The 12,993-nt window shown below is 38.5% G+C and overlaps 2 protein-coding genes across 2 annotated transcripts; one reads left to right on the forward strand and one right to left on the reverse strand.

Annotated features, from left to right (window-relative positions):
• Positions 1–116: 116 nt before the first annotated feature.
• LOC126790598 (protein SHORT ROOT IN SALT MEDIUM 1) lies at positions 117–7,969 on the reverse strand. The gene is made up of 22 exons (XM_050516904.1): positions 7,909–7,969; positions 7,588–7,677; positions 7,202–7,411; positions 6,608–6,865; positions 6,424–6,524; positions 5,417–6,103; positions 5,286–5,331; positions 4,620–4,712; positions 4,485–4,540; positions 4,246–4,360; positions 3,763–3,974; positions 3,617–3,680; positions 3,338–3,511; positions 3,176–3,203; positions 1,926–3,004; positions 1,731–1,805; positions 1,449–1,523; positions 793–1,353; positions 632–673; positions 492–554; positions 313–411; positions 117–279 (listed from the first exon to the last, which is right to left on the reverse strand). The coding sequence occupies exons 2-21, from the start codon at positions 7,657–7,659 to the stop codon at positions 322–324; spliced, it is 4,101 nt and encodes a 1,366-aa protein (XP_050372861.1). The 5' UTR covers positions 7,660–7,677; positions 7,909–7,969; the 3' UTR covers positions 117–279; positions 313–321.
• Positions 7,970–11,594: 3,625 nt separating this feature from the next.
• LOC126790288 (NAC domain-containing protein 1-like) lies at positions 11,595–12,955 on the forward strand. Its single transcript, XM_050516476.1, has 3 exons — positions 11,595–11,877; positions 11,992–12,272; positions 12,370–12,955. Exons 1-3 carry the CDS (start codon positions 11,712–11,714, stop codon positions 12,784–12,786), a joined length of 864 nt encoding a protein of 287 aa, XP_050372433.1. The 5' UTR covers positions 11,595–11,711; the 3' UTR covers positions 12,787–12,955.
• The last annotated feature ends 38 nt before the right edge of the window (positions 12,956–12,993 follow it).

Raw genomic sequence — 12,993 nt, forward strand, 5'->3', positions numbered from 1 at the left:
TCTTTTGAGATTCACTGATTCAGTAATCCCAGTCGGTTCATTTTCTGTGCAGGTCTCATCCCCCAGTACTTTCAATGTTTCCATCAAACCTTTTATCAGATGAGAAAAACAGTGATAGGCAACAGGCAACTTTTTTATAGAATATGACAGAAACTAATTTGTTTTATTCAAATCAAAATTAAAACAGTCATCTCCTATAACACACCGAACTACGGCTGGCAGGTCATTTTAAGTAAACAGATAGTCTGCAATTTAAATCCTCGCCCTCTTTCTAAAGCTTTCAAGGGAAATAAGATGCTCAACAAAACCGGCTTCAAAACATCAAATGTCAGTCAACCGCACCAGCTTTTTGTAAAGAATGCGGTCATCCCTAGCTGTGTTGCTCTCTATTAATGCGCTCTGCACAAGTTCCTGTTGGAGAAAACCAAAGTATGAACCAAGATTCCAAGAATAGAATGGATAAAAGAAACATCAAATTTACAAATTCTCACCTTGACATCCCTGTGCGAGAGGAACTTTCCCAAGTTATGGATTATCAACCGCATATCTTCAACCTATAAATAAAGGAAATTCTACTTAGATTTCTATTTTGATAACACAAAATAAATACACTTAAGGGATTGCTTCTTACCCTAATGTGGCCGACTTGATTCCTATCGAAGAACCTAAAAGCCTGTTTTAGGTAAGAAAACAACAAAAGCCAAGGTTGTTATTAGTTACAGATAAACACAGAACACAAGTGTTCCACAATTGAAATAAACCAAAGTTCAAAGAACGTCTCCAAGAATATACCTGCAGTAGCTCCTTGTCAACAACCTCCTTTACGCGGGGTGCTTCTTTCTTCCCTGAATCAAGTTTCTCCTCTTTCTTCCCTTCTTCTTGTTTGGCCTCTGTTTGATCAACCTTCATGTCTTTTTCTTCATTAACACTGACTTCATCTTTCTCATTTCCAGGCACAGGATTCACATTGCTGTTCCCTTCCTCAATATTTTCATTGGTGTCAGGCGGAGGACTTCCATCCTCCATGGGATCATACTCTTCAGGATCTTCTTCTGGATCCTCTTCTGGATCTTTATCATCCTCTGTTGCATGCTCCATTTTCACCTCATCAACAGGTTCAACAGGACTACTCTCCTTGGAGATAGTTATAGCTTTTTCTTCCTCTTGTTTCACGGCATCAGGCTGAGTTGAACTCAAAGTTTCAGGTGATTTAGCAACCTGATCTTTCACAGGGAGCTCATCTGTCTTTGGGCGCTTTGCTGGTGACTTTTCATCATTTGCTTTCTTAACACTTTCTTCTTCTCGTTGCCTCTTACGTTGGTTTCTTTTTGTCACAAACTTTATTCGCAGTTTCTGTACAAACAAAGCATTCCAAGAAGATGCATCAGCTACCAAAGAAAAATAAAAGTTAATCAGATGCATATTCAGATCAATGATATTAGACCAACCTGGAGAAATGTTAAAAGACGACATCCCATCTGATGCTGGAGCATCTCATAGAATGTTTCAGCAAACACTGAAAGCTGAGAGAAAAAGAGATAAGAAGGAAAAAGAAATTGCATGGAACAATTAGCTCTGTTGTTATTTAAACAAAAGATAAGTCTAAAAGATTATTCAGGTGAACCAGATGGTAAAAACCAGTATTAATAATATTACTCCAGACATGGATTATTAATATTATTATTATTATTATTATTATTATTACTGCAGACATGAAGAAAAAGACAAACCTCAAATGTTGATTCTTCAATATCTTTGTCAGTATAGTCCAATAGTAACTCAAGTGACAATGATGATGAACGCAGCTGCAGTAAATTCCAATAGTTAGGCAAAAAGGAAAGGAGTATTGAGTATAGGAACATGCAAACTATATGGACTGCATGGGATATACAGTACTGTGCAAGTTGAGTTTTTGATCAGCCTACCTTGGAATCCTTGCTGAACTTTGTTTGTAGAATTAATCCAGGGTGTCGAGGTGGTTCTTCAGTCTTTCTCGTTTCTTTCACTTCTTTATTTTTTGATTTGGCCCTAGACTCATCTTTTCCATCTCTCTCCTTTTTGTCTTTCTCTTTCAATTTTTCAGCATCCTTTGATTTACTCCTCTCTGCTGTAGCGACACAACCACTTTTGTCACCACTTCGTTTCTCATCTTTCTTATCCTCCTTAATGTCTTTTGAATCTGCTTTAGTTGAGCTCACCACATCATTTTGCTTGTCAGCTACTTCTTTTATTGTCCCCTTTGTTGCTGGCGTATCTATAACTGCTGTTTTTGTCTGTGTACTATCTGTTTCATTTCGAACATAATTTTTCTCATCGACATCAACCCCTTCGCTCAATTCCACATCAGAGACCTTTTTTTTAGCAACCTTCTTAATTATTTTCTTCTTTACTACTGTCTTTACATTAGTATCTTGCACAACTGTACCGCTGCTTGGTTCAGCTTTCTCCTCAGAGCAGCCAATTTCCTGTCCAACTTTCACCTTTGTGTCTGTGTTATTTTCCTTCTGAGCAGCCTTTGCTACTAAAACCTTCTTAACAACCCTTTTTCTCTTAAAAGTTTTGACCCCAGCAAGATCAGGTGAAGACTCCTCTTCACCTGGTATCTCTGGATTTTCTTTTTCACCTTCATTGTTATCCTTCTCACCCATATTGTCAGGTTGCTTGGTTGTACTATCCCTGGCCAACTTACCAACGGCCTTCTGTTTAACAACCCTTCTTACAATCTTTTTCTTCCCAGACTTCACACTTCCAGGTGTCTGAAGTTCAGCAGCTACCACCTGTTCCTTTTTCTCTTCATTATTGCCTGTCTCGCTGCCTCCACTCTCATCTATTTTCTTAAGCTTCTTATCATTCATATCATTCTTTCCTTCAGATACATTCCCATTCGTATTATTCCCATCTTGTTCCTTGTTCTTAACTTCTTTTGCTTCTCCAGTGGATGAAGACTCTTTCTTTATTTCTTCTTTTTCTGTTCTTTTTTGTTTTGAGGATTCACTTTCCTTATCTATATTAGAAAAAACACAAATGAATGATATAAGAATGCCGTTAATAAATAGCAAGAATGTTGCAGCATGAACAAGTTCAACGCTGCGGCATAGACAATTAGTTCAATGCTGCAGCATGTGCAATTACTTCAATGCTGCAGTATGTGCAATTAGTTTAATGACTCCATTACCTTTAAGCACTTCCTCGTCCCTCAATCTCTGGGAAAAAAAATATCACTATTAGAGCATTCAACAAAAAAAGCAACCGAGCCAAGGTTGAACCAAAAAATGAAAGGAAGAGAACATAAATTATACTTTCTAACTAATGGTATAAAACAGAAAAAACATCCAACCTCTTTTTTCAAAGAAAGCTGCCGCTCTCTTTCTGCAACAGCTTTTTTGTGAGCAAGCCATTGGTCTCGCCATGCATCCAGTGAAGGGAGACACTCAGATAAATCTGGGACAAATATAACAGTGATCTCTTTATGACTAAAGAATCCATCTTTCCCATTTCTATCATAGTGTATCTGCACATGCAAAATATAATGAAAACCCAGTTATATTTAACCTTGAATAATAAACTGACTTGAAGCTACTTAACCCTCACAACAATTATATGGGAAAAGTTATACCTCAAGAAAACGATTCCAGTTCTTGCAGTTCTGCAGATCAAGTTTTGCAACATCCTTTCCATATCTATAACGAAAACATCATCCAATATATTATCAAATGGGGTATTGTCTTTGCAACCGAATAATAGAAAGCAAGCAACACAAACCTTATCGCAGTATGAATTAAAGAGCTATCATCAACTGATGGATTACCACCATCAGTGGGATTCCATGGACCACCAATTGTCATGAATGCGCGATCCTTTTTAAGAATGGCAAACCTAAGGATATTGCAGATATGGGGTATGCGATCATCAGAACTTCTTTCAGATGAAAGCTCCTCCAGAGCATTCTTGCTTATCCCACTCATCAAGATAATCTGAAAAGGGAAAGAAAAGTAGGGTATTCATGATTCCATGCAACAGGGAAAAAAAGCCAATATCAGGATCTTATATACTAACAAAAACAAAACCAGTAATGATCAAGCTTAGAATCTTCAATTATGTCATGGACATTCTATTATGTAGAAGGTTCCAAATATATATATATTCCAGCAATTGACACCAGATACTGATGATTTACTGCACCTAACTTTTGGACAATTTAATGAATAAGAAATGCAACCTAGCATGTCCAGAGAAGTAAATTACCTTCACATTCCACACAATATCCCCACATCCTGATTTTGCAGGTTCTTCAGCAACTATAGTTGTTGGCTCTTTCATTACAGCTGCACCATCTTCTTCCACAAAATCATGCTCAAAACTGTCACATTATGTACATTTGACAATAATGTGAGATGTCTTAATCATGTCCTTTTCGAAGAAATTAAGGGATTTTATATCATGAAGCAAAATAAGATCTATTGAAAATAACTTAATCAAGGTACCTGACAGGAGTCCGAATAGAAAGTTGAAGGTTCTCTCTCGGCCAGTTTACCACAGCCTAAGACACCAAATTCTTACACTTAAACGTTACATACTTACTCTTTTAAAAAGTGCGAAAGAGAAAAGTAGAGACAAACCTTGCAGAATTCTGAGGGTACAAAGAGCCTGGGATATCGTTTATCCATGGAAAGATAATCCCTTTCTACATCTATCAGACTGTTAGAGTAAACCTGCAAACAAATGATCTTGTTAATTTTAGGGAATCTCAGCAATTTACATTGCATATACAATTTTAGCACACAGATAAAGATTTGAAAGACTGGGTTTTGGGTTTCTAGAGTTCAATCATTTCCCTGTTTCAGGAGGTACTATTCTTCAGCTGCAACAGCTACGACAAGCACAACTAGAACCATTCACCTTCAACTAAGAACCAGAATACCATATAACAGGTCGGATAGAAGTTAAGGGTTTATATAACCCCACACTGACCAGTTAGCAAAGGTTGCTCTCGATATGCAGGGATGTACAATTAACTCCAAGATACAAAAGGAAAAGAGCAAGAGGCAGGGAAAAGAAGATAAACTGACAGGAGCAAAGAAACGTGGCAGAACCAATGATGGCATGAAGGCAAGGAATGCAGAATTAAGAGATAAAGTGGAAGTAAGGGTGAAGCAATCGAGAAACTGGAGTAAGAAAGAATGAGGCTACCCAAACTAAAATCAAAACCACACTAATTCCAAATCCCATCAAAACTAAAGGCAGATTGGAAAAATCATTGAACGGTAAAGTCTTGGTCCCTTTACCTTGCAGACATAATCTCTCCTTTTATCTTTAACAGGTGAATGACGCCTTCAGCAGAACAGAACCCAAGTTAGAAGGGCTGCAAGACAAGCAGCTATTTAACAACTAGGACGCAAAAGAAAACAAGATCCACCTATGTGGCGTTTCATGATGTGGAGAATCCCGTCGTAAAGATCTCCCCTCCTTTACCAAAGACGCACCGCGACGATCCCTGGAGACTCTTTGTGGAGTTCGTTCCCGCCTGGTGTCAAGTGCACGCTTGCGCTCCCGCTCCCGCTCCCTTTCCTTCAACCGCCGCTCCAAAATGTCTCTTTCACGCTCTCTTTCTCGTTCTCGCTCGCGTTCGCGTTCACGTTCACGTTCACGTTCGCGGTCCCATTCCTTCTCCCTTTCTCTATCCCTCTCTCTCTCGCGTAGACGATCTCGACGCCGTGCCTCCTCCCTTAGTTCAAATTCTTGGAGATAGCTAGCTCTGTCGTCCTTGCGTTCATCGATCCTTGAATGACCGCCATGAGACAAACCAATTGGATAATCAGGCTCGAGTGATGGGACATGGAGACCTTTACCACTGCCATAATCCCTCCCAGGAGGAAGGCTGACCCCATAACCAGGATTTGAAGTATTTTGTGAATATAAGAGGTCATCTGCATTTCTCCGTGGAGCTGCCCCTAATATTGATGGAGCTGGTTGTTCGCCATAAGAAGAACCACTAAGCATCGATAAGCTGCGAGGATCCCCCTCCATTCTTCCTCCAAACGAAGCAATTTCTTGAGTGGGATGACGACTAGAGGCACCCCTTGCTGCAAGATAATCAGTTTGTCTGCCACAAAGTGTTGCTACTCAGTGTAATAAGAAATATATCACCATCTAACACAGCTGAACACAGATTCAACATTACATTGGGATAAAGGTAAGAAAAGCCTTGGCCATTCATTAATGGGAATGGGAGATGAACTGTAAGTTATAACTTATAACTTATAACTACTGGCCAATAGCTGCACACAGACTTAGTATCTATGTAGCTATTGACAAAGGGAGGAATGACCTTGGCCATTTGTGGGAAAGGGAGACGACTACAAGTTATAACAGCTGACCAAGTTTCAGCTAAATTTGTAACATGAAATTAGCAGAGATAAGTACCTTGCACTCCCTTCAAGAGAGGCAGATTGCAGAGAATGAGCTTTCAGCAACTGTTCTTGCCGAAGCAGCACCGCCTTATCAATGCGATCATAAATCTCAGCCTGCAACAGGAGATGATGTAAGTAAATAATAAACCAAATGTAAAAGAAGAATAAATAAGAATGTAGAAGATGAAAGTATAAACCTGATGCTGGGGACCAAAACCAACAGAATCAGCAAATCGACCAGTTGGTTCACTTTGCAAGTCCCTTCCAATATAAGCACTCTGCCGACCATATGGCCTTCTGTCAATTGTTGGATTTTCCCCATACAATTGTGCATGACTTGAAGATGGGATATAGTCCCCAGATGAAAATTTTGGAGAATCCTGCTTAGCTGAAGCATAGCCGCCACGACTTTCCAAAACTGATGGTCCTGAACCTTTGGCACTGATAGATGGAGCCTGCACACATAAATTACACACATTGAGCACCACATGGGTAAATTGCTGCATAGCTCAAAAACAGTACTTTCTCTGACTGACAGTGTGAAAACCACCAAAGTGCATATGAATATGAAGACTGAAAACACGTATCAAGTGAGGTAACCACAAACTGGAAGTTTTTAAGAAAAATCAGATTAGAAAAGGGGGGGGGGAGAGAGAGAGAGAGAGAGAGAGAGATTTCATGGATCTATTAACGTGAAGCACAAAAGGGTATAATGCAAGCCAATACAATATGATTCTTTACAAACTAGTTGGTCAATAAACCGATTACGGCTACATGAGAAATCCACTGACCTGAGGTGCAGTGCTTAAAGCAGCCGAACCATAGAGGGAGCTATACTGTCCCCCATAATGAGCAGCAGCTGCAGGAAGTGGTCTATACGCATTGGGATCCACTTCCTCTGCAGCCCCTAACATTGCTGAATGCCGCGAAACCATGGGAAGCGGCACATTCCCATCAGCCCCTCCAACTCCTACTGAATTTGCAGGATAACCAGGCCCCAACTATACACATTCCAACAAACAACACCAAAACAATCAGAAAAATCTCTGCTTTTTTCACACAAACACATGCCAAACGAAACTCCAAACCACCACAAAAGCATAACACATTAAAATTCCAAACTGAACCCTACAACGAATATCAAATTACAATGCAAATTAGTATGATGAATACTTACATTCTGGCCATATGCAGATTGCCCAGCATAGGACTGTTGTCCATAGGCATTGTTCCCTCTGGACGTATACATATTATTTCACCCAAAAACCTGATAACAAAAAAAGCAGAAACCAATTCAATTTGAAATCCAATCTCAGAATCAGATTGGATGAAAATTAACAAAACCAAAAAAATAAAATCAGCTCAGAAAGTGTGCCTGGTTTTCTAATCCGAGCTAAAGGCGAGATTTTGATACCAAAGTTTTGATCTTTAATGAAAACAATGACGAATTGAATGATGGAAACAGAAACCCTAATTCAAATAGAGATGAATTGCTTACAAGCAGTTTGACCATACGAAAACCCTAAACTCCTGAAACTGGAACAAGACATGCAAAGCCTCTAAAGCTTCTGGTTATGTACGAGTTTTTGGTGCCACGGTCGGACAAAATTTGGGCCTTTATTGGGCCGGGCTGTATTGATGAACGAATGACCTGATTAAATCATTAAATACTTAAGCCCATGATGAACTGAATTTTTTCTTCTTCTGCTTATTCAAGACTTCTTCTAAATTGATTGATCACTGCTTTGGTAGTGAATATTGTAACCAAACATTTCCAAGAGATTTTCCTAGCATGGGTGACCATAAGGCAAAGTGGCAAACAACACGTTGTGGCCTTCCACGTGTATGGTACGAGTGCTACGCGACATCTTTAGTTCGACTTTTTTTATCTTTCAATAATTATTTTGTATTTTATTATTATTTTCTTATTTATATCATATACAAATTACAAACGAACAAATATAAAATTACTTGAATAGACTATTGAAACATTGTTTATGACATTTGCGGTAACTTAATTGCAAAGCTAAGCTATAATGTGAAACGGATAGAGGGCGAAATGGAGATGGCATGCTTCTCCAACAACCACTGGGCACTGCCCAACGATAAAAACTACGCCGCAAATAGGAATGCATAGGTGATATGTTATTCAAGTTACATTTGTCGTATTACCATTTTCAAATAGCACTATTTGAGCCTAAAATCAAGCTTATACCCCTTGACATCAGCCACTAATAGTGAATTGATGTAATGAACTTACCATCCTAAGACAAAGTACTAAAGATTATATAATTGCGTAGGACATGACCTATCCAAACCTTACATCATACCCTAGTTAAGGCATTATTGAATGATTTCAGTGGACTTCCACTAAAGATTCACTTTAAGAAAGGTCACACGTTTGAATGAAATGACTATCTCTTCTATATATTCCACTTATGTCTCTTAGTTATCTGTTTATATTGTGTACGTAAGTGTACTTAATCACTTGATATTTACTACTTTTTTGTGTGATGTTCATCGGCTTATCAACAATGTCGGCTCCAACGGCTTAATCGACTCGACTCGGCTTATGTCATATTTTTTTTGTTTATTTACTCATCTGTCACTAAGTATAAATTTTTTTACCTCATTCCCCCCTCCTTTTCTCATTCGATTGCTTTCTTTTTTTTTTGTATCTCATTTTCTTCACTATTATTTCTATTTAAACCAGTTTTAAAAATTCTAATTCGCTTACAATCAGACCCTAAACTAATAGACTATTATTAAGAAAGAGTGTAACCCGCAGCAACGCACCGGTACTTATTATTTGGTGATGCATTGTTCATCGGCTTATGAACAGTGCCGGCTCCAGCTGCTCGGCTCGGCTTATGCCATGTTTTTTTTCACTTATTTACTCAATTGCCACTTGATATACTTTTTTTACCTCATTCTCTCATCTTCTTCTCCTTCGGTTGCTATATCTTTATATCTCGTTTTTTTTGCTATTATCTCCGCTTAAACCAGTTTTAAAAACTCTAATTCGTTAACAATTAGGCCATAAACTAATAGATTATTGTCAATAAATAGTGCAACTCACGGCAGTACGCGGGTATCGTAACCTAGTCATCAATTAAACTATGTTATTGTTCCTTAATTCCATTTGGGATTTTGAGAATGTGCGTTTACCCTGCTCGATCGATCAAACCAAGAATAACTACTTTAGAAAAGTCGTCACTACTACAAAACGAAATAGTCTCAGGTCTAAAACCAAACGAAAAAGTCTAAGATACAATCAAAGTAGCTAGACCATTCCAACATTCCAACAACGAAGGCCATGCAACATATACGCACACAATGACCGGCGCTTCTTTGTCTTCATCATGGCAAATTCCGCTATTAGTGATACCATTTTATCATCAATCAAACGGTTTTCAAAACATGAAAGACAAAACCAAAACTCATTTTAGTCGTAAAACTACATTAATCTTTGATAAAAAAAAACTATATTAATCAAACCTCAAAAGGCTTCATTTAAGGGGTGGAAAGAAACTAGCTTTCTACCTCCACTTTCACCTTGCTGGCTGCTCAAGAATTGTACCACTGTAGGCAATATCGGTCTGGTTGATTAAGTAGTTTACTAACATCGTTGAGATCATAGATTCAAATATATGTTATATATTTACATGATGTGTCGCCTTACTTTTATAAAATTTGAATTGATACGCTTGATCACATTTCGAACGAGCTGTGACTAACTAGAAAAGTGCTTATGTTTATTTCGAAGTCGGTAACACAGACAGACAAATCTAATAAGACAAATCTAATGATCCGATTACCATTAGAGACCCATTAATGGATTGAAGCTAATCCATAAATAGGTTCGCTTTCAAGTGGCGCCTAAAAAGTAAAAACAATCAAATTAGAATAATGCAAGCGATGGGCTTCAAAAAGATCGTGGAGCCCACAATGAGGTGGCTAGATAAGCGCCACAAGTAGAATTAATCCAATGCTTATCCTACCATTTTGGGAAAGGACACGCGTCCTATTTATAAATAGAAAGGATAGCAGCCTAGCCTACCTAGTAGACCCAATCCCCAAATTCTCAACCTGCTCCGCCACGCCCGCGACTAAGGAAGGAGTTCCTACTCGCCCTCTCCTTACGCCTCAGGTTTAACTAATTTTCCACGTCACTGGGATATATATATATATATATACCGTAATATCGTATATGCTAAATGCTTATGAAGATATTTAGTTGAGGGTTTTGTTTCTTTTGAATTGGTGCTTCAACCGTAGTGGTGCAGTCAATCACGTATTGTTTTATTTATTTCGACACGTGTGGACAAATAAATCGTATTATTTTTTTCTAATAATTTGATTAAAACAACCTCAAGATTTTTCAGGTACATAAAATTATTAGTCATTGTTCGACGCCTTGATAATATGTTTGTACGTATGTGAAATCTCTCTTAGTTTTTTAAAATACATATATAATATGAATCGATATCGTGTTTTTGACAGAATTAATAAGATTGATTCGTATTCTCACCAAATTTAGTATATACTATTTGTGTATACGTGCAACGTAAATTTATTATCCATTTATAACATACATCAAATACTGTAACAAGTTGGAAATGATGCATTACAGAAAATTTAAACAACAAAGAAAATGAACAAAAACAGTTATATAGCTAGGTGAACTAAACTATATATATTTGTAGTAGCAGCACGTTGTCCTCATCCATCTCCTGAGGTCAGATGAGAAAAAGAAAAGACATAAAACTCGTCTACTATAATTATAGTAAAAAAATGGCTGCATTATATTGGATTGAATATAGGTATAAGCTATGGTCCAAGACATAGTTTTCTTTCAGAAGGACTTCACCTTATTAGTGTGAGGTTCTCGTCGTTCTTCTTTTCTATTTTATATTTTTTCAATTTGGAACATAGTGTGAAAGATTGGAGATAATTTGGGATATTCCCACTGATATGAATAATCGCCATCCTGGATAAAGTTGGCGAAAGCAGATAGATCAAGTGCAAGGAACCCCAAATTATTGTAAGCGTCTTTGTTTTCTTGTGCGAGTATCACATACGAGGTACGCAAAGTCAAACGAATGACCAATCACAGCCTCTCTGACGCCTCAATACGACAAATCCCCCCATCCATAAAAGGAGGAGCGATCTCCGTTCCAACATTTCAAACACTTATTTCTCCAAAACCCTAATATCCCTTTGGTCCTATATCCCTTTTGCCTCTAGCAGTGTAGAACATTTGATAATCCAGCAGCTAGCTTTGTTAATCTAATCTTAACAATGGAGGGCAATAGTAGCTCCGCACTTCCTCCTGGTTTTAGGTTCCACCCAACTGATGAGGAGCTCATTGTGTACTACCTCAAAAACCAAGCCATTTCAAAGCCGTGCCCTGTTTCCATTATCCCTGAAGTCGATATCTACAAGTTTGATCCCTGGCAGTTGCCTGGTTAGTATGATTAATTATTAAGTACCCGAATCGGGGTTTCGAAATTTTCATTACTAGCTAGCACTAGCTTGACGCACATGAGTAGAAGTACTAATTGTTGTTAATGTTGTGCAGAGAAAGCAGAGTTTGGAGAAAACGAATGGTACTTCTTCACCCCCCGGGACCGGAAGTACCCGAACGGAGTCCGGCCTAATCGAGCCACCGTGTCGGGTTATTGGAAGGCCACCGGCACAGACAAGGCGATTCACAGTGCGTCTAAGTATGTGGGGGTGAAGAAGGCTCTTGTATTTTACAAGGGTAGACCACCAAAGGGGGTCAAGACGGATTGGATTATGCACGAGTATCGGTTAAGTGACTCGAAAAAACAGACTAGCAAGCAACTTGGATCCATGAGAGTAAGCGTTTTGACATTTCGATTTCTCAATCGAGACATTTTATCCAACACATATTTGGACTGCTTGCTAAGCTGACCATTGCTTGTTGCATTTGTAGTTGGATGACTGGGTCCTGTGTAGGATCTACAAGAAGAAGCATGTCAACAAGGCTTACATGGATCCAAAACTTGAAGATTCAAGTCCCCAAACGGATCATTTTGCAGCTGCTAATGATGTCAAAGAGGAACAAGCAGTGATTTTCCCGAGGACATTTTCCGTTAGTAGCTTCTTGGACATGGATTACTTGGGACCAATTTCCCAGATTTTGAATGAAAATCCGACCTATGATTTCCAGAACATGCTGGCCACTAATGCAGGACTAAATGGCCAGATGTTTCAGTTTGGTGATCAAATCCCATACCAAAGTGCAGACTCGGCAAAATTTCAAGTGATGAATCAGAGTAGTAGTAGCACCTTTAACCAACCATTATTTGTGAATCAGGCGTACACCAACATGAATGGTTTGAACCACTAACGAATTGGAATTCAGGGTTCGATTCGGTTAGGAACTGTACGTGATGGGAAATTGGGAATCTGTGATAAAACATTGTAAGATAGGTTTGGCAAAGAGCATTATTTTAATCTTGAACAAATTGTGAAAATGAATCCTTAGATAGCTTCAATCTTAATAATGTTCCACTTCATATGTCAAGTTCTTCTATCATGCTGATCAGAACTTCAC

This window comes from Argentina anserina, chromosome 4 (genome assembly GCF_933775445.1).
Source record: "Argentina anserina chromosome 4, drPotAnse1.1, whole genome shotgun sequence".
Taxonomy (NCBI): Eukaryota; Viridiplantae; Streptophyta; class Magnoliopsida; order Rosales; family Rosaceae; genus Argentina; species Argentina anserina.